A 24,859-nucleotide genomic window follows, 5' to 3' on the forward strand; every position below is an offset into this window, starting at 1 on the left:
AATGATACAAAACAGCTCCGCCAATGCTTTTATTTCAAAATAAAATAACTATAGACTGTTGGGAAATGACACAGAGTAAGGAAGCACAGGGCTCAGTCTGACAATGACGAAATAAAATTACAAACAAAAGTTTGGAAATTGTGGATCAGGGCTAGCTGTACAGATTTTTCCCAATGTGCCGCAGCCTTTTCAAAGGGCAACTTCCTGTGGATCCATGCTCATTGTTCCTGGTCCAGTGGAGCACAATTCCAGTGGCTACAGACTTGATCAATTTCTGTACTGGGTTGTTATTGATGTAACTCTTGTGAAGCATCAAAAAGTTAAAGGTTAATCTACATGTGAAAGTCTAAGGGATACAAATGGTTGAAGATAATTTAGGCAGACGATCATTTTCACCATTTCATCTGTCGATGACTTTTCAAGTTTGATATAAATGGATTCCTTGCACATTGAGTCTTTTGCTCCTTTTAAGACTGGGCAGTTCAGAGGCATCCAAACACTACTTGTGACAACAACACCAAGCATAGAATTTCCGCCAAAGCCAGGATTCACATACACCTATTCCATCAGTCTTCATCAGAGAACTCCAAATCTTCGACAATATCTTCATCTCCTTCTGTGAGTGCCTTCAAGTCAGCCTGTGACAATTTCTTTGGAGCTTTGCTACTGGTTTGTGGAGAACCATCTGCATCAAAATTCAATGTGTAAACAGGTCATTAAAAATGTTAATGGGATCAGGTGGACGGATGCAACTTTACAGAAGTTACACATAAATTCCATAGCTCACACAGACTAGATAGAGAAGGATGAAAATATTGACGTCATCTTTATAAATGACTTTCACCTTCCTAGTTAAAAGCTTTGTCAAAACAATCTATTCTGTCAGGGTTGTTATTCTTTTGAGCTCTTCTTCAAAAGGCAATGGAAGCAGAGGCTTCAAATATTTTTATGTAAGGTGGATAGATTCTTGGTAAGCAAGGGAAAGTGAGAAGTTATTGGGCTAGGGGCAGGAATGTGGTTTTGTGGTTCTAATCAGATCAGCTGTGATCTTATTAAAATGGCAGAACAGGTTCGAGGTGCCAAATAGCCCACTTGTGTACCTCGTCATAGGTTCACATGGACCTGTTCAATATTGAAGCTCAGTTACCCCAACTTTAATGTAGGATTCCATATTGACCAATAATGAATAAAACACTGGGCTAGTACCTAACGTAGTCACTTCAGAAACAATTCCAACTCTTTCCCTGGCCCATCAAATGGCAGAGGTTACAAAAGGTTCTGTGTGTTTTGGACTGTCCAGCCCTTTATAAGGAGTCCCACATTACCCCAGACCAATGGCAGTGATAATTACACCTTTGTCTCTATCCACACACCTAGCTTCCCCAGTTGTGGATTACCAGGATGGAGATCAGGAATAGGAAAACCAGCTGATTTCTCCCTCCTTTTGAGGCGAGTTGGACATTGGGCTATGCTGCCCAACATTTAGAATCCACCAACTTATGAGCGTGACGAAGACTTGGCGGTCTCTGTGCCTCAGTGCTTTGATGAGTACCTTCACTTGGCAACTGGGGGGCTGCTGGCATGTGCCCGCTTTGTCCATCCTCTGTCACAATCTGCCACCGACATGTTTTGTCTTGCATTTAATTCTGCAGGAGTATGAAGCTCTACTGCAGCATTTAGTCGGTAATTGTCTTACTATTGAAACTGCACTGGCACAGATTCGACGGGACCAGATAGGTCACAACATTTAACTGGCAATGCACCAGCAGCACCACTGAATCTGAAGTACTTAATGAATCAGCTAGATTAATTACTGGTGAGGCACCATGTTAATCAGCAGCAGGAAAAACACAAGAGCTCAATTCGCCAAGATCCTCCAGCAGAAGACTGTGTCAGTCCAGGTCAAATAGCAGTTAAATGACAACTTTCTCAAGATAATACCATCAATAAGATATCATTGCTGCAAAATTGGCAAAGAGGGTGCCTATCATCATCCGTTATATCCCTGCTAAAGGAAACTGGGTATATTCAGAGGAAACATCCAAAGCAGTCACTATAATTTATTAGGTTCATAATCATGCTCTTGCTTTAGCGACAATTCTAGTGGAATGTTTCCCATGGATTGAATGAGGACAAAGCTCTCTTAATGACTTTACCACATCATTTTTTCTCCCAAGCTATTATTTCTATTGACGTTTAGCTTAAAACTAGATTTCTGCTTCCAAGAGTGCTGCCACATTATTGGTCTCCCATTCGAAGGCACTTGCTCACAAGAGGCCAGGAGTAGTCATTTCAAACAGACCTGTCACTCCATGAGGCGCTGGGCATCAGTTGCTGGGCCAGTTACAGGGCACTCTGAAACTATTTAAAGCTGGAGTTACACCCCAGTTAATGCAAGACTACCCCCAAAAATAAACAGTGTGTACTGGTAACCTGATCGGGAACTTACCCCATTTTGGGACTGATGGGCTCACCATTCTGCTGGTCACTTTTAGTGCTAACTTTAGCGATTGGGTGGCTCAGTTGGCTGGATGGCTGGTTTGTAATGCAGAGTGATGCCAAGACCTGCACTGGCTGAGATCACCATGAAGGACCTTCCTTCTCAACTTCTCCCGTCGCTCCACCACCAGAATGAGAGATCAGCCCTACTGTCCTCTGGGACTATGGCAACTTTACCCTAATTTTTAAATCGGTAACCACAAGGCAGGGCAGTGTAACTCCACAACGCAATGCTGCAAGTAGTTCAGAGGTAAGGTGGGGATGTAGTGGTATAATGTCACAAAACTAGGCATCCAGAGGACTAAGTTTATGTGCTGGAGGCACAGCTTCAAGTCTTACCACAGCAGCTTGTGGAAGTGTGCGCGCGCGTGTGCATGTGCGTGTGTGAGAGAGAGTGAAAACGTGTGTGCATCTCAGTCTAGATATGTGAGAGCTCACACCAATGAGTGTGACAGTGAGTGAGTCAGAGTGAATGTGTGTGCTTGCAAGTGAAGGTGTGAGGGTGCGTGTGTGTGTGAGGGTGCGTGTGTGTGTCTCTGTGTGTGTGTGCGTGTGTGTGTGTGTGTGTGTGTATGTGAGGGTGCGTGTGTGAGAGAGGGTGCGTGTGTGTGAGAGAGGGTGCGTGTGTGTGAGAGAGGGTGCCTGTGTGTGGGGGTGCGTGTGGGGGTGCGTGTGTGTATGTGAAGGTGTGTGTGTGTGAGGGTGGGTGTGTGTGAGAGGGGGTGTGTGTGAGAGGGGGTGTGTGTGAGAGGGAGAGAGAGAGTGAGAGAGATAGAGAGAGAAACCGTGTGCGAGAGTGCCTGAGTAGGTGTACGAGAGATAGAAACTCCAGAATACAGCTCTGCTAAGGGCAACAGTTGACTCATTCAACCCTCATCATACTTCAGTCCTGCCAGAAGGACATTTTTCATTTCATATCTGTTCAATGCATATGAGGTCACTAGCTACTACTAACACTGCGCAATGTATTCAAAACATGAGATAACACGTTTAGGGAAGACTAACAAGGCAAGGAAATGCACAATAAATGGTCAGGTGCAGAGAAACAGAGGGACCTTGTCCATGGGTCCTTGAAAGAAGCTGGACAGATAAAATGGTGAAGACGACGCTAGGAATATTTGTCTTTACTGGCACAGAATACATGAGCAGGGAAGTTAAGCTGGAATTGGATTCAGCATGTGTCAGGCTACAACTGGGAGTAATCTGAGCTGTTCTGGTCACTGCATGACAGGAGAGAAGTGACTGGGCTAGAGAGACTGCGGATGAGGTTCAGGCTCCCTGGATTGGACAACTTTAGATATCTACAAAGATTGGATACGCTCGGGTGATTATCTTTGGAACTGAGGACAGACATAATTGGTTACTATAACATAATTAGCCATGTAGACAGAAAGGGGAGGTAAGCTCTTTCCCTTTGGTTGAGGGATCCATAACCAGGGGGGATTAAGGGTAAGGGGTAGGGGATTAGCCCAAGTGAAGGGGATCACTTTGCTGTCGGACAGTGGTGGGAGTTGAGAATCCACTGATTGTACAAGTAGTAGAAACAGAAACCTTCATAACATTGAAACAGCTTGAACTGATACACTTCCGAACCTACAGGGGTTGGGTCATCAGCTGCTAAGTGGGATGAGACAGGATGGTTCCTGGTTGACAAGCAGGAACACAATGGGACAAACAGCCTGCTTTTGTGCTGCAAATTCTTATGACGTTCCCAGACATGGATTTTTACCAAACTAGGATTCAGCTTGGATTCCGATCTAATTCAGACTTTATAGTGACATGCTTCTTCTGTCTCTTCTTTCTCTCATTTCAAACTTATTTCTAGAAGGTTGGACAAAATGACGACAAATTAACTAGGCAGTCCCAAAGCCTAAAATAGAACAAGACTAGTTCTTTCTCTCAAGCCCCTCAAACCTCTCAGAAATATGCATATACAGGAAATACAACAAAATCTACCTGCATTGATGCGATAAAGGGTGTACCCAACCTGTCACATCCTCCCGTCTCCAACATGTTCCCCTTCCCTCCTCCTCTTGCTAGTTTTCAGTCTCTATTCATTGGAGATTATCAACTGGTTACATTTGAAACTTATTAACTATGTCCACTTGTGTGGGATGGTGGGGACCCTCTTGTGGTGTACAGGTAATGTCCCTACCCCTGTACCAGGAGGCCCAGGTTCAAGTCTCACCTGCTCCAGAGGTGTGCAATAACATCTCTGAACAGGTTGATCAGAAAGGAAATAATACTCACCTTCTAATTCACCTTCAGAAGACAACTCGTCATCATCACCATCATCATCTCCCTCTTCATCTTCACTGCTCATGTCAGACAGATCCTCCAGGAAGTCTTCGTCACCCTTCTTTGATTCTCCTGCAATAGAACAGATACAAGTCTAAACGAAGAGAGTCAAGTGGTTTGTCATGTCAATGTGGTTTCTACACAGATATTCAAAGTTATTTTGCTGCAATCAGTATTGACAAGGTGGTGAGAGTGACTGACCCAATGGTACAACCTATTATGCATTTTGATATCTACAGTTATCTCGAAGGTATTGAGACCACAACAATCTATCAAGCCACTGAGACAATGAAACAGGTTTCTCAATACATTCTCCCTGTCTCCATTAAAAAAAAGGTTGAGACAAGGAAACGCGTGAAAGGATCTGATGAGGCTAAGATACTTGCTAGACCTCAGCTAGAGTATTGTGTATAGTAGTGGACACCACGACTATAGGAAAGATGTAAGTGCACTGGAGAGAGTGCAAAAGCACTTTATAAGAATGGTTCCGGTGATAAGAAACTTGAGCACAGTTTGAAGAAGTTGGGACTGTTCTCCTCAGACAGAAGGCAGCTGAGCGAGGATCTGATAGAGGTTTTCAAATTCATGAGTGGGCTAGAGAGAGAGAGAGAGGAACTGTCCCTGCTTGCAAAACAAACAAGAACGAGAGGGCATAGACCTGAAGTGATGTGCAAAAGCAGCAAGGGTGATGTGAGCAACATTTACACACAGGGAGTAGTTAGGGTATGGAATGCACTGCCTGGAAATGTGAAGGCAGGTTCAACTGAGGCTTTCAAGAGGGGCACTGGATGATAATTTGGACGGGTGGAGGCGATAGCCTAGTGGTATTATCGCTGGGCTGTTAATCCAGACACCCAGATAATGTTCTGGGGACCTGGGTTCGAATTCCACCATGGCAGATGTGACTCCAGACCCACAGCAAGGTAGTTGACTCTTAACTGCCCTCTGGGCAATTTGGGATGGGCAATAAATGCTGCCTGGCCAGTGATGCCCTCATCCTGTGAATGAATGGGAAAAAAAAAGTAACAATGTCCAAGGGCATGGGGATATGGATGAGGCAGAGCTCAGCAACAGTAACATGACAATTGCTGAACACCCTACACACACTGTGATCACCATTATCATGCTGTAGGCTTTTGTGATTTTTAAAAAAAAAAATCATAAATAGAATCAGAAGATCTCCAAGTCACTGAACAGAACAGTCTGCAGCTTTTCAGGTATTAATTTATTGAGCTCCTTATCTTCCTTTATTCAGTTTATACGTTCATCCTGAAAATCAATTTGACCAACATACTGGGGGAAGCCAGTGAATTATCTCCAATCAATTTGGAGATGGTGTTAATGTTTAAAAGCATTGCGTTTGTAGAGATTATTATCTGATATCTGTGGCTAGCACTAAAGCCTCCAGATATGTACCTTCCATAGTTTTGCTTTGCTCTCCGACTCTGTGTGTGTGTGTGTTTGCGTGTGTGTGTGTGTGTGTTTGTGTGTGTGTGTGTTTGCGTGTGTGTGTGTGTGTGTTTGCGTGTAGAGTGTGTATTTGTGTTTGTGTGTGTGTGTGAGAGCGTGTATTTGTGTTTGTGTGTGTGTGTGTGTATGTGTGTGTGTGTGTGAGAGAGTGCGCGTGCGAGAGAGAGAGACTGAGAGAGAATGTGTGTGCTAGTGTGTATGCAAGAGACAGTGTGTGTGAGAGAGGGAGACAGAGAGAGAGAGAGTGTGCGTGTGTGTGTGCTTGTGTGCATGTGTTTGTGTGCATGTATGTGTGTATTTGAGAGAGAGAATGTGTGTGCTCATGTGCATGCGTGTGCAAGAGAAAGTGAGTGTGTGTGTGAGAGAGAGGGAGTGAGTGAGTGAGTGAGTGAGTGAGTGAGTGAGTGAGTGAGAGAGTGAGTGAGTGAGTGAGAAAGTGAGTGAGTGAGTGAGTGAGTGAGAGAGTGAGTGAGAGAGTGAGTGAGTGAGTGAGTGAGAAAGTGAGTGAGTGAGGGAGTGAGTGAGACAGTGCGTGTGTGAGACAGAGTGCATGTGAGTGCATGTGTGTGCATGAGTGTTGGGGGAGGTGAAGAGAGAGACAGAGAGAGACAGAGTGTGTGTGTGTGTGTCTCAGTCTGTGCGAGTGTGTGTATACGTGTGCACATTAGTCATGCTGCAGATCAACTTTCTTCAACTCTTAAGAACATTTCTCAAGCTTTGAAAATGGAAAAAAAATTTGCACATAACAGCCTCTCATAACCTCCAGATGAGTAATGGAATATTTTTGAATCTTCTCACACACAGTCTCATCAATGACAATGTGTTAAAAGACCGGCTCAATTGTTCAGTGATTGATCTTTTTGTGCTCTTGATACAAGCTTGGGCCAGACTTCTTGGTGACAATTGAACACTGTTATTGTCACACTGGCCAGAGGAAGTGGTACAATTACAACATTTAAAAGGCATCTGGATGGGTACGTGAATAGAAAGGGTTTAGAAGGATATGGGCCATATGCTGGCAAATGGGACTAGATTAATTTAGGATAGCTGGACGAGTTGGACTGAAGGGTCTGTTTCCGTGCTGTACAGCTCTATGACTCTCAGGCCATGATAGTGAGGATAGCGGAGCAACATGCTCCAATATGTGCACTTCAGATTTCCGAGCAGAACACCAACACCTTGATCATGGAGGTCACGGTGGTATCACAGCTTATCTCAAGAGATTCACTTACATATTCATTAATAAACGATGGTTGATGGATAAATATTTGTCAGGACCCCAGGGGGAACACCTACAGCAGCATCCCCCCCCAGCCCCTTCCTTGACCTCTACTAAAGACAGCAGTTGAATGATACATCCAGAAGTCACCTCTGACAAAACAGCACTCCATCCACACTGCACGGTTGTTGGTTTTTGAGCTCAATTAAGATGCAAACTCACAACCTCCTTAACTCAGGCGAGAGTGCTACCAACACAGATATTAGAATTCCCACTCATTATCTCAATTCTTCAGAACAAAAGTAAAAGCGCATCTTCTTATTATAGATAAGCAGGCTTTATTTGCACCAGTAATGTTGTGCTAATGACACAAGCTAGACCATAAATTGATAACCAGACTCCATTTAGATAGAAACCTTGGTTGGGCAAAACCAGAGGATTGTGGGTCTTTTCAGCGTGCAACCATCAAATTCTCCGGCTTAACCAACCCACACAAAGAGGGGGAGAAAACAAGGGACAAATGATTGCAATCATATTTTGCTGTTGTTACCAAAACCCACATCACAAGGTTTGTTCAGCGTAATTTAATTAAGCTAAAGACATTAACCTCTTCAAATTGCAATCCCCATGGCAAACTAAGGTTTCAAATCCAAAGAGCTCAATTTAACTTACAAGGTGAAAATCGGATTACAACGCAATTTAACTCCTTACGGCCTCCGAGGTGCAGCATGGAGCTGGTGAAGATAGAACTTAAATGCATCGAGCCAGCTGATGAAACCTAAAATGATGGCCTTAAAATCATAGGTCTCCTACCCACACAGAGTCCTTGTTAATTTTAGTGCCTTGCAGTTCTTACATTGTAGATAAATGCAAAACTCTGCCCATGCTATTTTAATCGGGTCAGTTTTGAACATTGGGAGAAGTGTTTAGAAGGTTGAATGCTGGATGTGCAGATCAACAGTAAACTCTGAATCCACAATTATTTGGAGAGACGAAAAGAAAATCAAAAAGAATTCTCCTGGAAGCCATATCAGTATCACTTTGAGAGAGATATCAGAGGCAAGAAGGGCTCAATATCTTTTATCTTCAATGTACTCAGACCACAAATAAGTAATGAAACAGCAGAGGTTGCACCTTTTGGATTTTCACTTGGAGGATGGATGGTGCTCATAAGATCTAGACATTTCAGAGCAATTCTGTTAACAAGTTAAAACATAGAACATTGGATTTTAAACCAACCCAATGCATTTTCACTGAGTTTAATCCCTTTTGAACTCAACCAAACAGGTTTTTATTCTCTTGGTCAAAATCTCAGACACGAGAACTTAAGCGAATGCATTCACCACCCATCGCTTGATGCCAATGCCAGGTTAATTATAGCTTTGCAATAACTTGTTCTTCTCACGTGGAATGAATTGGCATCCACCATATTTATACGGCTGGTTTGTTCAGCTTCTGGTCAATAGTAACCTCTAGAACATCGACAGCGAGCGAATTCAGTGATGGTTATGCCACTGAGTGTCAAGGGGAAACTTAGATTCTCCGTTGTTGGAGGTGCCCATCACCTGGCATTTGTCTGCTGCAATTGTTATACATTATCAGTCATTACCAGCATATTGTTATGTAATCAGTCATTACCAATCACTGGCTCAAGCTTGGATATGTCCAGGTCTTGCTGCATAAGGACACGCACTGCTTCAGTCACAAATAGCACAATCTCATTACATCCTCTTCACAGCATACTTTCCCACCAATCTTTATGCCAACCACAAATTTAGCTACCATTGCCTTGCCTGCTTCACCATTCCTCGTTTAAATAACTGACCTAATTTGTCAAAAGCTGAGACCCCAGCACAGACCCCTGGGGCACATCACTCATCACATCTTGCCAATCAGAAAAAGACACATTTATGCACACCCTCTGTTTTCTGCCAGCCAATCTTTGACACATGCTACTATGGAACCCCTTACATCATGAGCGTCTACGCTGTTCAATAAACTTTTAGATGGCAGCTCTGCAATTCCAAGTGTGGTACATCTACCAACTTCCCTTTGTGCATAGCATCTTCTATTCCTTTTTCCCTTGTGCAGTTATCTGGCTTCCCCTGAAATATTTTGTTGGAAAATGATCCATTTTTCATTTTAAGGTGGTCAATTTTTCTGCAATGAAGTTTGATTCATGATTTTCCTCAACTGCACCTCTGAACACATTGAAGCAACACGTTTATGTCATCCTTCTGCCTATGTTTTGACCAATCCCCTTTTCTAAATAATTACATAACCAATTACAACTGTCTTAGGATAAACATCTGCATCGCAAAACCTTTAAAGATCACATATTAAACGGAATAATTTGCGACTTGCCTCAGAAATTTGTAAGTTTGCCCCATACATAATCAGAAATTTTACTTGATGGTATTTGGGAAGTGAGGCACCACACCTAAAGGTTAAATTAGGCATGTTCATATCTGTTCTAATCATTTACTACACTTTTACCATTATTATGTTGCTGTATTTATTTCCAGAGGAACATTTTCCATTTTAAAGGGGTGTTCATTCACAAGTAAAGCATGACAGACACGAGCCTGTCACACGGGAAATTAAGATCAAGTACAGTCTTTGGGTAAAACAAGGTCACAGAGCAGGAGGATTTAGACTGAGGTCAACAGATGTCATCCAGTCCTGAAAGCAAATCCTGCTTTCTCTGTTTATTTTTATCTTTCCCTTTTAAAGGATGTAGCTGCATTGGAGGCAATTCAGAGAAGGTTCACTTCATAATTATACAGTCATAAAGTTGTACAATGCAAAAACAAACCCTTCGGCCCAATTTGTCCATGCTTACCAGATATCCTAAATTAACCTAGTCCCATTTGCCAGCATTTGGCCCACAGCCCTCTAAACCCTTCCTGTTCATGTACCCATCCAGATGCCTTTTAAATGTTGTAATTGTACCGACCTCCATCACTTCCGCTGGCAGCTCATTCCATACACACATCATCCTCGGTGTGAAAATGTTGCCCCTTAGGTCCCTTTTAAATCTTTCCCCTCTCACCTTAAATCTAATGCCCTCTAGTTTTGGACTGTCCTACCCTGGGGAAAAGACATTGACTACCCTATCCATGACCCTCCTGATTCTATAAACCTCTATAAGGTCACCCCTCAACCTCCAATGCTCCAGGGAAAATAGCCCCAGCCTATTCAGCCTCTCCCTACAGCTCAAACCCTCCAACCCCAGCGACATCCTTGTAAATCTTCTCGGCATCCCTTTCAAGTTTCACAACATCTTTCCTATAGCAGGGAGACCAGAATTGAACACAGTATTCCAAAAGTGGCCTCACCAATATCCTAAAAATATCCTGCGACATGACCTCCCAACTCCTATACTCAATGCACTAACCAACTAAGGCAAGCATATGAAGTGTCTTCTTTACTATCCTGTCTACCTGTGACTCCACCTTCAAGGAACTATGGAAGTACACCCCATAGGGAGAGTTGAAAGGCTTGTTTTATGAGGAGGGATTGAGCAGGTGAGCCCTGTACTTGTTAGAGTTTAAAAAGATGGGAAGAAATCTAATTGAGGCATATGGTGCAAAAGGGGATTGACAAAATATGCGCAGAGAGGATGTTTCCTCATGTAGAGCAATCTAGAATGAGATGTCACTATTTCAGGATAAGGAGTAGCAGATTTAAAACTGAGATGAGGCAAAATTACTTTTCTCAAAAAATCGTGAATCTGTGGAATTCATTGCCCCAGTATCTGCTGGGACATTGAGTAAATTTGAGAGGAGATGGACAGATTTTTAATTATTAATAGGTTAAAAGGGTTATGGGGAGTAGGCAGGAAAGTGGAGTTGAGGCTGAGGTGAGATCAGCCATGACTGTATTAAATAATGGAGCAGGCTCGAGGCACTGAATGGCCTACTCCCGTTCCCATTTCTTATAATTCCTACAGCTACATTGAAATATGGAAATAGTTTTCTCCAACAGCTTTCCCTCCACAGTTCTGCATGACAAGAGAACTAGCAGAATGGAGGTAAGGCTCCAGTATTCTGAAGGAGCTCTGAATGCAAACTTCTGAGAGAAATACGGAGCTCTCTCATTTCGTAAAAAAAAGACAGGGTGGAGCCGTAATCTACGTGAGATTGTCGCTTCTAAGAAAAGTCATCGTCAGCTCTCTTAACACCATTTGCCGAAGGCTTTCCCAGAAGGGAAACCCAATGCAATAATGGATTTGCACAAAGCAGTACCAAATGCAGCGAAGCAGCTTGTAAGCTCAGAGGCTCAGCTGCAATCTTCGGGGAGGCCAGATGTCTCATGAATGTGTGCAAGTAAACCTGATTCAAGGGTTGACAAGTGAGCATTTGGGCTAAAGAGAGCTTGAGAAGAGAAGGGGCCTTTGAAAAAAAACCCCGCAATATTCAAACCTGGAATGCTTTGTTAAGCCCAATAGGTGCACTCATGTTGCTGATTAATCGCAAACCCAATACCCTCAGCCCACCCAACACTGGGAGCTTCTCCCCTCCCTGTTTTGGCTGGATGTATTGCTTCCCCCCTTTTAGACATTGACCATGACTCACCTCCGAGTGGAGGAGACAGAAAGAAGCCTGTTTATGAAGCAGCTTTTCCACGGTAAACCCTGATTGAAAATACCTTGACGCCTGGTTCATAAAACTTTGCCTGAGAGATCTGAATTGGATTGAGTTCATCATCTTCCATAAAATCAAATATTGGAGACGCCAGTTCATTTTTCATAATGAAATTGGGGAACAATAAAATTCAAGCAAATTCTGTCAGTGAATAATCACTGGAGAATAAAGCATGTATTTTTTTATTAGTGTACCGAGGTGCCACATGCAGTTAGAATTGAAATATTACTGGAATATTTACTTTTAAATTTCTGTTGTCACCCCTTGCTACGCTGAAAATCTTTCGAAATGCATTTTGAATATTTAACTCCTTAATTCTCGGCAGCGTCTTCAGCCAGTTTTTGTATTGTTCTAACAATTACATGGGGACCTGACACACACACAGCATGTCAACATCACAAGGAGAGCGTGACATGGTGGCTTAGTGGTTAGCACTGCTGCCTCACAGCGCCAGGGACCTGGGGTTCGATTCTACCCTTGGGTGACTGTCTGTGTGGAGTTTGCACATTCTCCCTGTGTCTGTGTGGGTTTCCTCCGGGTGCTCTGGTTTCCTCCCACAGTCCAAAGATATGCAGGTTAGATGGATTGGCTATGCTAAATTGCCCATAGTGTCCACGGTCATGTAGGGTCAGTGGATTAGCCATTGGAAATGCACCCCTACAGTGATAGGGTAGGCAGGTGAGTCTGGGTGGGATGTTCTCCAGAGAGTTGGTCCTGTATTATGAGATGTGGGCTAGGCAGCATTTATTGCCTATTCCCTAATTGCCCAGAGGGCAATTAAGAGTCAACCACATTGCTGTAAGCCAGACCAGGTAAGGATGGCAGTTTCCTTCCTTAAAGGACATTAGTGAACCAGACGGGTTTTTCCAAAAATTGGCAATGGATTCACAGTCATCACTGGATTCTTAGTTCCAGATATTTTATTGAATTCAAATTCCACCATCTGCCATGGCAGGATTCAAACCCAGGTCCCCAGAACATTATCTGGGTGTCTGGGTCAACAGTCGAGCGATATTACCATTAGGCCATCACCTAGTGGTATGGATTTGTAGGGCTGAAAGGCCTGTTACCACACTGTATGCATTCCATGATATTTGTAGGACTGAACATTGATGCATTAGCACATTGCGATTACCAAATTGCCACAAAGATATTGAAAATAATGCTTTCCATTCATCTTATCCAGACATTTTGAGACTATAGTTAAAGTAATAAGGCTGCACTTTACTGAGGTGGAGGAAAATTAACAGTTATCATTTAAAACGTGTATATATGCAACTCAGAAATTGAGCACAGTTTAAATGTTGAATACCAAACCCTCTGGAACTCATTTCAATCCTCCCCTTTATAGAGTGTCCATTGAGTTCAGCATTATACACTGGGGAAGGAATCAACTCATGGATTCCATAATTCAATCATTCATGTGATCAGGCTTCATTTTTGTGTGTAAGTTCAATATTTTCCTTTGTGCAGTTCAGCTTACATTACTTCAATTCTTTTGTAGGTTTCAGGAGTTCTCCCTCCCACCCCATCTCTTCAAAACTCCAGTGAATGTATGATGTAGTGATTCACACACAATGGCAATAATTTACTGGTTGGGGCACTTGAGTTGAAAGCAGCTATTCATGCAATTTCCTAAAGTAATACGGTCTCACATATTCCCCTTTCATTTTTATGTTTTGCACCAATTTTGATGGTGCATCATGCCAGCTGTTCTCCATTCTGTATCGTGGGTACACCTCATCAGCAGGGGAGGTGGTCAGTCAGCTCAGTTGTATGGATAGCTGGTTTGCCAACAGTGATGCCAACAGCATGGGTTCAAATCCTGCACCTGCTGAGGTTAACTCTCCTTCTCAAGCTCTCCTGAAGCGTGGTGACCCTCAGGTTAAACCAGCACCAGTTGCTTTCTCTCTAAAGAGAGAGCAGTTCTATGGTCCAGTAGGACTACAGCAGCTTTAAATTTACACCTCTCCACACCAACTCCAATAATCATGTAAACAGCTGATTAATTCATGTGACTTCAACTCCAATTTACTCACTTACAATGGGTAAGTTCCTAGCAGTACTATAGATACAGAGTCAAAAATTACATTTAAAGTGATGTAGGTAAAAACTTTCAGTGAGTAGTTAGGGTTTGGAATGCAATGCCTGTAAATGTGGTGGAGGCAGGTTCGATTGAGGCATTCAACAGGGGCATTGGAGATTAATTGGACAGGCATTATGTGCAAAGGTCGGGGGGGGAGGCAGGAGAATGGCACTAGGTAATGATGCTCATTTGAACAGCTGGTACAGATACGATGGGCCAAATGGCTTCCTTTTGCACCGTGGTTTTCAATCACGTCTAACTAACATGATCCTGCCTGAGACGTTTCAGGCAATGTCAGTCAGAACGCGAAATGGGAGGAATAATTGGATCAGGGAATCAGATGGAAATCAGTCCTAATTTTGAAGCCACTTAATCTGTCACTGTTCTGACTTACACTGCTCTTCACTTATATTATTTCGTGCTGGAAAGCAAAACATATGGAAATTTCTCCTCATCTCAATCCAAAATGGTTTACCCTGTTCTCCTTCGACTGTGACCCCTGGTTTTGAACTCATTAGTCAATCAGCATTGTCCTTCCTGCATTTACCTTGTCTAGTCCTGTTAGAATTTTACAGGTTTCCATGATCTCCTACCCTCATTCTTCTAAACTCAACAACAAGGTATGCCTTGCTGCAACACAGCTACCTGTACCCACCAATTAATCCTTTCTCACTCTCTCTGGGACACAGTCATATAGTATGGAAACAGAAGTCCAACCAGCCCACGCCAAATATAATCCCAAACTAAACTAGTCCCACCTATCTGCTCCTGGGGAATATCCCTCGCAACCTTTCCTATTCATGCACTTACTTAAAAGTCTTTTAAACATTGTAATTGTACCCACATCCACCACTTCCTCAGGAAGTTCAACGAACACACGAGCCACCCTCTGTGTAAAAAAATTTGCCCCTCATATCTTTTTTAAAAATCTCTCTTCACTCACATTAATAATGGGCTCCCTAGTCTTGAAATCCCCCACCCTAGGGAAAAGACACCTACTGTTAACCCTCTGGAACTGGTATCCCCACAATGTGCTCTACTGTGAGGGTGGAATGGTGGCCAGGGCTGTCTGTTACTAGCCCCTGCGGTCTCCCACCTCTCAAATGGACAGGACCCCCCCTTGGGGTAACTGAGTTACTGTCAGATGATCAGAAAACATGGCCAGGGTTCCCACAAAACAGCAAAGTGGGTTTGTTGCCCCTCGGCTTTTGTTCCTGTTGTATGTCAAAACTTTAGCCAGAGACTGCAGTATTTCAGAATCTTCGATGAAGACTGAAGGCGAAAAGGAGGGCAATTTTAACAGACAATACACCTTTTGTTTTACGATATATAAAAGAGAGAAAGGGTTAAAAAAAGAGGGAGGAATTGACGACAAAAACAGAAATTGCTGGAAAATCTCAGCAGGTCTGGCAGTATCTGTGGAGCGAGATCAGAGTTAACGTTTCGGGTCCGGTGACCCTTCCTCAGAACCCGAAACGTTAACTCTGATTTCTCTTCACAGATGCTGCCAGACCTGCTGAGCTTCTCCAGCAATTTTTGTTTCCGTTTCTGATTTACAGCATCCGCAGTTCTTTCAGTCTTTTTTATTGAGGAATTGACAATACTTTTTCAAAGTCACCGCAATAAACCACACATTTTATTTAAAATTTGAAGGCAATTATAATGGAAATAAGGAAATTTATTTTAACATTTTTGTTTTCAGATTATCTGGAATTATAAATCAGCAAAATGACAGGCATGACTGTAAATGAATTTCAGACCTCTCTTCATCGCCATTAGCCCTGACACACGCATACATATACACACACGCACAGACACACACGTGCGCGCGCGCACACACACACACAGAGACACACACACGCACACACACACAGAGACACGCACACGCACACACACACACACACAGACACATGCACACACAGACACACACACACGCACACAGCAGTGCCGACTGTCTGAACAGCCCCAATCTAATTGTTTTCAGAGCAACACTAGAACAGCTCAGAGGCGAGGCACTGCTCCCAATTAGTGCAGGGTCTGGACAGAGGTGATTAGCTGCATCTACCCCATCACAGCTTCAAACAGGATGGATGAGTAATTGGCAAACAGAGGGGAGCGAGAAAAACAGTTCTCCTTGTGGTAGCTATGACAACTATTTGATCACCTAACCACCTGCAGGAGCTGAGTGGATGCTGAGTCTAAAAGCATTATGTATCACAGCCGCACGGAAACAAACCCATTAAACAGAGTGCAGCAGGGATTGGGTTTAGGGCAACAAGATCAGACCATGGCAACTGCTTCAAGTTATAAGGTCCACGGGGATTTCAGTCTACAAAGACTAAGACTTTCTATGAGGTAGAAGCCATCATCGAGTCATGGATGAAGAGTGCCTATACATGTTAGCAAGCTCTTAACAAAAATCAATAATAGATAGGAGAGGCACACGTCCTGATCGAGTCCTGTGGTCTGTACTTGACCTGCTTTGAGCAGAGGCTCCCAAAAGGTTAAAGTCATTTAAGGGCCAGAAGATGTAGGAATGCAGAAGCAAGCCATTTAGCCCATTGGATCCGCTCTGACAATCTGAGAGATCATGGTTGATATGATAATACTCTGGCCTGCCCTTAAGCCTTGATGCCCTTACGGATTAAAAGCCTATCACAGCCTGGAATATATTTAATGACCCAGACTCAATAGCCCAAAGACACAAGCTCTTTCCATTTTGACCTCCACACAACAAATTTGCAACAGCTCTACTTTAAGAAACACTAATCTCCTCTGCCATCTCCTAACCCGGTATGTAAATACACCTCAATCTTCAAATGTTTTTATTAAGTTTCAGTGGCAAGGCACTGGAAAATATAAATTACAGCTCAGAAATAATGCCATGATATCAACTCTCACTGAAGTAATCTTTAAGCGTAGCATTGCCTTCCTGAACCGACCTTCAACTGAATCTGCATCTCCTAACACCAGTGCAGAAACCGCAAGCCCCCATGCCACCCCCTCCCCACCAAAAAAAAAGCTTAAAGACTGAAGCAGGTTGAAATAACATACAAAAATCTGGCTCACGATTGGTGTGCAAGCCTGAAAGCACATACTAAAATTCAGACCCAGAAAATTAGCACCCAGCCTTTCAGGAAGCATATCACTACCTTTGACATCAATGTCCAATGCAGCATTTGTCCAAAAGTCAAATCCTTTACCAGAAAACCCCATGACCAATCAGTTAACCTGTTTCATTTTACCGTACAACCATTTAACGTGATTTTGAAGAAAACCAGATAAAAGGATTTCAGGGAGTAAATGATTACTTCAGTATGTAACACACACAAGCAAGCAGAGCCAAGCCTTGTAATAGCTGGACCCAAGATTGACCTAATGAATCAATCATTATGCAAATAGTTAATAAATAGACTTAATTCACTTAATCCCCGTTTTTAAAAAGCTCGTTTCCACTGTTACAAATCTCGTTCCTATCTTTCTTTACCCTGTATGTTGCCCAAATTCATCTCGCTTCAACCTTTCGATGCTGTATAACTAAGTCAAATAGGCTGCATTTACACAGCAAGCATAGCAATGGTGCCCAGCAGGTTTGCCGCACTTGGAAGGACAAAGCTTGCGTTGATTTTTAAAAAAAAATTTAACCTATTTTTCTGATCAACGTGCTCAGAGATGTAATTATACATGTCTGGTTCAGGTGGGACTTGATCCCTGGCCTCCTGGTTTAGTGGTGGGGACCCTACCTGTATAACCACAAAAGGGCAAAGCTTGTGCTTGTGTTGTTTGTGGCTTTTCATGGCCTCGGGATACCTCAAGGCACTTTGCAATAAATTAAGGATTTATGAAGTGTAGCCATTGTTGGAATGTTGGAAACTCTGAAGCCAATTCGCACACAGCAAACTCCTACAATGAGATTATCTCCAACTTGTTTTTGTGATGTTGTTTGATGGATGACCATTATTGACCCAAGGCAGCAAGGGGTAGTTCCCTGCCCTTCTTGGAAATACTGCCAGGAAATCTCTTACAGCTTAACTGTAACCCTACCACAGTCATCAGGGAAGGCAGGATGTGGAGGTGCCGCTGTTGGACTGGGGTAAACAAGGTCAGAACTCACACGGCACCAGGTTACAGTCCAACGGGTTTGAAATCATTTTGGACCGCGGCTCCTTCGGCAGGTGAAGTGATGCTGACGAAGGAGCAGCGCTCCAAAAGCTTGTGATTTCTAATAAACTTGTTGGACTATAACCTGGTGTCGTGTGAGTTCTGACTTTGTTGGAGAAAGCAGACAGAGGCCTCGGTTTTATACAGAGCCTCGTTGAGAAAACAGCTCGAGTATTGCGTGCAGTTTTGGTCTCCCTACCTCATAAAGGATACACGAAACACAGAGGGAGTGCAACAGAGGTTTGCTCGGCTAATACCAGGGTGGCAGGATTGTAATATGAGGACAGGTTTATTTCAACTGGGCCTATATTCACTCGAGAGGGGAGAGGACATCTGAGTGAAATGGAGACAATTCTAACACGGCTGGACGGACCAGGGGCAGGGAGGGGGATTGCCCTTGGTTAAGGAATCTAAAACCAGGGGAAAGGCTCAGGATAAAGGGTACACTATTTAGGGCTGAGATGAGGAAATATTTCTTTACAGGAAGGAACCTGTGGAATTCTCCACCATAGAGGCCAAGTCATTGAATACAGTCAAGAAAGAGAAAGTGTTTAGAATTTAAAGGCTCAGGAGGTATTTTGGGGGTGGGGTGCGGGGACGAGAAAGGAAGAAAAGGGGATCAGCACCTCTGCTCTGCCTGTTCTTTTTCTTTCTTTTCCTCCCTCTCTTCTCCCTTCTCCTGGCCATGGACACCCCAAAACCAGCCTTGGCAGCAGGCAGAGACACCAGTGACCAGAGCGGGGGACACCAGTGACCAGTGACCAGAGCGGAGACTCCAGAGACTAATGACCAGAGCAGGGAACACCACTGACCAGTGTCCAGAGCGGGGATGTTAGTGACCAGAGCAGGGGACACCAGTGATTAGTGACCAGAGCGGGGATGCCAGTGACCAGTGACCAGAGCGGGGGACGCCAGTGACCAGTGTCCAGAGCGGGGACACCAGTGACCAGAGCGGGGACGCCAGTGAGTAGTGACCAGAGCGGGGACACCAGCGTCTAATGACCAGAGCAGAGGACACCAGTGACCAGAGCGGGGACGCCAATGACCAGTGACCAGAGCGGGGACGCCAGTGACCAGAGTGGGGATGCCAGTGACCAGAGCAGGGGACGCCAGTGACCAGAGCGGGGACACAACTGACCAGTGACCAGAGCGGGGACGCCAGTGACTAGTGACCAGAGCAGGGGACGCCAGTGACCAGAGCAGTGACACCAGTGACTAGTGTCCACAGTTGGGATGCCAGTGACCAGTGTCCAGAGCGGGGGACACCAGTGACCAGTGAACACAGCGGGGACGCCAGTGACCATAGCAGTGACACCAGTGATTAGTGACCAGAGCAGGAACACCACTGACCAGTGTCCAGATTTGGGACACCACTGACCAGTGACCAGAGCGGGGCGCCAGTGACCAGTGTCCAGAGCGGGGACGCCAGTGGCTAGTGACCAGAGCGGGGGACGCTAGTGATTAGTGACCAGAGTGGAAATGCCAGTGACCAGTGTCCAGAGCAGGGACACCAGTGACCAGTGCAGGGGACACCAGTGACTAGTCACCAGAGCGGGGGACGCCAGTGACCAGAGCGGGGGCATTTTATCCTGCATTTCTCTTTTCAGTAACTAAGGATTGTACCTAGGTCCCTTTCTATCTAAGTTGGCACTGTAAGTGGTGAGTTACAAACATGTCACTGTACTTATTTGAGTATGTGACAATAAAGCCAGTTCAATTCATGATCAGACTCAACAGCAGAGAAGGTTCAAAGGGCTGAATGGCCTACTCCTGCATCTTTCCTGAAGGACAGCAGCTCCCAAGGTGCAGCGCTCCCTCTGTACTGCACTGCAGTGTCAGCACAATTTTGTGGTCAAGTCTCTCAATTGGAAATTCAGCCAAAGTCCTTCCAGCTCAGAGGGGAGAGCACTACCACTGAGGGATGCCTCACATGACAGTGCAAACCTGGAGACCTGACTCAGGTAAGAAGTGTACACCCAGACAGCTCTGACCCTGCTGTCTGCACAAACAGGAAGGACTGTGGCCAGGCCATAAAAACGGTCAGCAATGAATGGACCAAAAACAGAAGTTGCTGGAAAAGCTCGGCAGGTCTGGCAGCATCTGTGAAGGGAAAAACAGGATTAACGTTTCGGGTCCGGTGACCCTTCCTCAGAACGGACCCTTCCGAAACGTTAACTCTGATTTTTCCTTCACAGATGCTGTCAGACCTGCTGAGCTTTTCCAGCAACTTCTGTTTTTGTTCCTGATTTACAGCATCCGCAGTTCTTTCGGTTTTTATTCAGCAATTATTGGATTGGGTTGAAACTTGGCTGGGCACTCAATAACCAATTCAGACAGCACTGATGTGAAGCTAAAACAGTCTTACCCAACATGAAACCCAGTGTAAATGCAGCTGTAAGATCCAAATTTGGGCTGTTAGATTGATTGTACTTGTTTAAAAATAAAGTCATAATAATTTGAACTCCACTTATCACAAGCCTTTAATTACGTTGAGTGGCCAGGGGTTATCCAATGTCACAAGCTGCCTGAAACAGACACTGCTTCACTGGCTCGCAACTCAATCAGATTTTAAACAACTTGCTGGGTTTCGTATAAACTTGTTGCCAATTCACAGTTACATGTGAATTACGTCCTCAGAGCACAGACACTCTTTAAAAAAAACATTCAGCTCCTTATGATACTTCAGCCTGATCTCTCACGCCACTCTGAAGTTAGAGCCTCCACAGTTCTCAATTAGAGTCACTCCATACCCATCATATTTAGTGAGATTTAGAATCACAGAACCCCTACCGTGTGGAAGCAGGCCATTCGGCCCATAGAGGACACACTGCCCCCTCCAAAGAACGTCCCACCCAGACTCACCCTATCCCGGTAATCCTGCATTTCCCATGGCTAACTGACCCAGCATGCACATCCCTGCAAACTATGGCCAATCCACCTAACCTGCGTATCTTTGGACTGTGGGAGGAACCCGGAGGAAACCCACGCAGACACGGGGAGAATGTGCAAACTCCAGCCCGAGGCTGGAATCCAACCTGGGTCCTGGTGCTGTGAGGCAGCAGTGCTAACCACTGAGCCACCATGTCGCCCTTTCGCTGGTTTAAAGCACAGCTTATGTATATAACAATGTTATTTATGGCGTCATACTTTTTGTTCAGCATTAAGAGTGAATGAAATATAAAAATTACCCTTCCAGACCTAGCTTCCCTGCCACTTCAATTAATTTTACGGGACGCTTTTCCTGGAAATCAATTGGAGATTAATTCTTGATGAGGCTGCAGTGAAAAATGCCACAATCCCCGGCTGCCTTATTTAAATCTGGGCAACCACCGAGGGAACATATAGCTCCTCAGCTGTAACTCCACCAGCCAAAACTCCAATTACCGCAGGACTAAAACGCATACATCTGAAACAGATACCAGACCATGTCATCATCCAGGTGACCTCTAATGAGGTCAGGGCCCAGTAATATGACTGAACCCTTTCGCATCTATCCTAACAGGAAGCAGCTCGTATCACAATTGGCCACAAATTGAGCCGCTCCCCAAAGAATCCATCTTTTGCAGTACCAGTTCTTTTTACATTGCACACATGCAACAGCAAACATCTGCATGATCAATCTAATCTCCTTTACAGAGATGTGAATGAGCAGAGAGATTGGGAAAATGTAAATAGATGCTAGCTGAGACATTGGGACTCTCTGCAAGAGACGAAAAAAAAGCACTTCAACTAAATCCTTCAGGCCAAAGTACTGCTGTGCTAATCTCCTGCAAGTCCTGTTGCTAAGGACACCTCGTTTACTATGACAATGAGCAGCCTGATCCACCTGCTCAGCAGATCTCTTGGTGCTACAGAACGGATCTGTGTGAATGACACCATGTACAGGCATCCACAGCGGCCAATACAAATTCATGGTGTGTGCGTGTGTGTAATTCAGTAAATGCAGGCTGAGCCAATGAGCAGAGCACTGTGTCTGATCGGCATCAGGCAATGAGAGCTTTCCTCACCTGCACAGACTTGTTTGTCACTACCTTGTAATCAGTGATGCGTAAAAACATCAAGCAATTGACTGGGGGAGAGCACAGCACGTACTTGGCTGTACAGCCTGCTTGACCCTTTCATAAACTTGACCCTTTCATAAACTTGACTCTGCGCCATCCAGTTTCCACTGCAACAACTTCCAAACTGCTTTTGCGATTATCAGCACACATTATAAGTCAGTTTGTGTTGAGGTCAGGAACAAGAAAGGAGCAGTCACTTTGTTGGGGTTTTTTTTTAACAGACCCGCTAATAGTTGCAGAGAAGTAGAGGAGCGGATTGGGAGGCAGATACTGGAAAGGTGCAGAAGTCACAGGGTTGTAGTCATGGGTGACTTCAACTTTTCAAATATTGATTGGAAACATTTCAGTTGTAATAGTTTGTCCAGTGCGTTCAGGAAGGATTCCTGACACAGTATGTAGATAGACCAAAATGAGGAGAGGCCACTTTGGATTTGGTGCTTGGCCAAGTGTTAGTCCTGTTGGTAGGAGAGCATTTTGGCGGTAGCGATCATAACTCTGTTACTTTTACAATAGTCATGGAAAAGGATAGGTACATACAGCAGGGTAAGGTTTATAATTGGGGGAAGGGTAATTACAATTCTGTTAGGCAAGAACTGGGTAACATAAAATGGGAACAAATGCTGTCAGGGAAGAGCTCTATAGAAATGTGGAGATTGTTTAAGGAATGCTTAATGCGTGCACTCTATATGTTTGCGGTCGAGTGAGGGAGCCTTGGTTCTCAAGAGAGGTCGAACGACTGGTTAAGAGGAAGAAGGATGCTTATGTAAGGTTTAGGAAACAAGGAACAGAAAAGGCTCTAGAGGGATACAAGTTATCCAGGAAGGAGCTGAAGAAAGGGCTTAGGAGAGCTATAAGGGGGCATGAGAAAAGCTTGGCAGATAGGATCAAGGAAAACTCCAAGGCTTTTTACAAGTACGTGAGGAATAAGAGAATGACCAGAGAAAGGGTAGGGCCGATCAAGGATTGTAAAGAGATTTTGTGCACAAAGCCTAAAGAGATAGGAGAGATCCTATTCACGACTGAAAGGGACCTAGTTGTAGAGGAGGACAGTGTGAACAGGCTGGTAGGCTAGAGGAGGTCGATGTTAGTAAGGAAGATGTACTAGGAATTTTGAGGAAGTTGAAAATAGATAAGTCCTCTGGGCCTGATGGGATTTATCCAAGGATTCTATGGGAAGCGAGGAAAGAGCTCACAGGGCCTTTGGCGATGATCTTTTTGTCCTCACTGTCCACTCATATAGTGCCGGAAGATTGGAGGGAGGCAAACATCATTCCTTTGTTCAAAAAAGGGAATAGGGATAACCCTGGAAATTACAGGCCAGTTAGTCCTACATCAGTGGTGGGCAAATTATTGGAAAGGGCTCTGAGAGATAGGATTTATGATCACTTGGAAAGGCACAGTTTGATTCGTGATAGTCAGCATGGATTTGTGAGGGGTAGATCATGCTTCACAAACCTTATTGAATTCTTTGAAGAGGTGACCAAACACGTGGATGAAGGTGGAGCAGTGGATGTGGTATACATGGATTTAAGTAAGGCGTTTGATAAGGTTCCCCATGGTAGGCTCATGCAGAAGGTAAGGAGGCATGGGATAGGGGGAAATGTGGCAGATTGGATTCAGAATTGGCTGACCCTTAGAAGACAAAGGGTGGTAGCGGACGGAAAATATTCAACATGGTGCTCAGTTACGAGTGGTGTACCACAAGGATCTGTTCTGGGTCCTGTTCTATTTGTGATTTTTGTAAACGGTTTGGATGTAGGAGTGGAAGGGTGGATTAGTAAGTTCGCGGACGATACGAAGGTGGGTCGCGTTGTGGGCAGTGCGGAGGGCTGTTCTATGTTACAAAGGGACATTGATAGGATGCAGAGCTGGGCTGAGAAGTGGCAGATGGAGTTTAACCCTGAAAAGTGTGAGGTGATTCATTTTGGAAGGACAAACTTGAAAGCAGAATACAGGGTTAACGGAAAGATTCTTGGCAGTGTCGAGGAGCATGTTCACTGTTCCCTGAAAGCTGCCACCCAGGTGGATAGAGTTGTTAAGAAGGTGTATGGTGTGTTAGCTTTCATTAAAAGAGGGATTGAGTTCAAGGGCAGTGAAGTTATGCTCCAGCTATACAAAACCCTGGTTCGACCACATCTGGAGTATTGTGTAAAGCTGGATGAACACAGCAGGCCAAGCAGTATCAGAGGAAGAAGGCTTTAGGCCCGAAACGTCAGCCTTCCTGCTCCTCTGATGCTGCTTGGCCTGCTGTGTTCATCCAGCTCTACACCTTGTTAACTCAGATTCTCCAGCATCTGCAGTTCCTACTATCTCTGGAGTATTGTGTCCAGTTCTGGTCGCCTCATTACAGGAAAGATGTGGAAGTGTTGGAAAAGGTGCAGAGGAGATTTACCAGGATGTTGCCTGGAATGGAGGGAAG

The 24,859-nt window shown here is 44.4% G+C and overlaps 1 protein-coding gene across 1 annotated transcript in view; it reads right to left on the reverse strand.

Moving 5' to 3' along the window:
- The window catches only part of noc2l (NOC2-like nucleolar associated transcriptional repressor), a 205,333-nt gene continuing 180,474 nt past the window's right edge, over window positions 1–24,859 (reverse strand). The window contains exons 18-19 of the mRNA XM_048615064.1: window positions 4,750–4,869; window positions 1–685 (exon numbers count right to left, since the gene is read on the reverse strand). Of these exons, the coding sequence (XP_048471021.1) occupies window positions 567–685; window positions 4,750–4,869 (239 nt within the window). The 3' untranslated portion in view covers window positions 1–566. The remainder of the gene's footprint in view (window positions 686–4,749; window positions 4,870–24,859) is intronic.

The sequence above is a fragment of the Rhincodon typus genome, chromosome 31 (assembly GCF_021869965.1).
Source record: "Rhincodon typus isolate 14 chromosome 31, sRhiTyp1.1, whole genome shotgun sequence".
Classification (NCBI taxonomy): Eukaryota; Metazoa; Chordata; class Chondrichthyes; order Orectolobiformes; family Rhincodontidae; genus Rhincodon; species Rhincodon typus.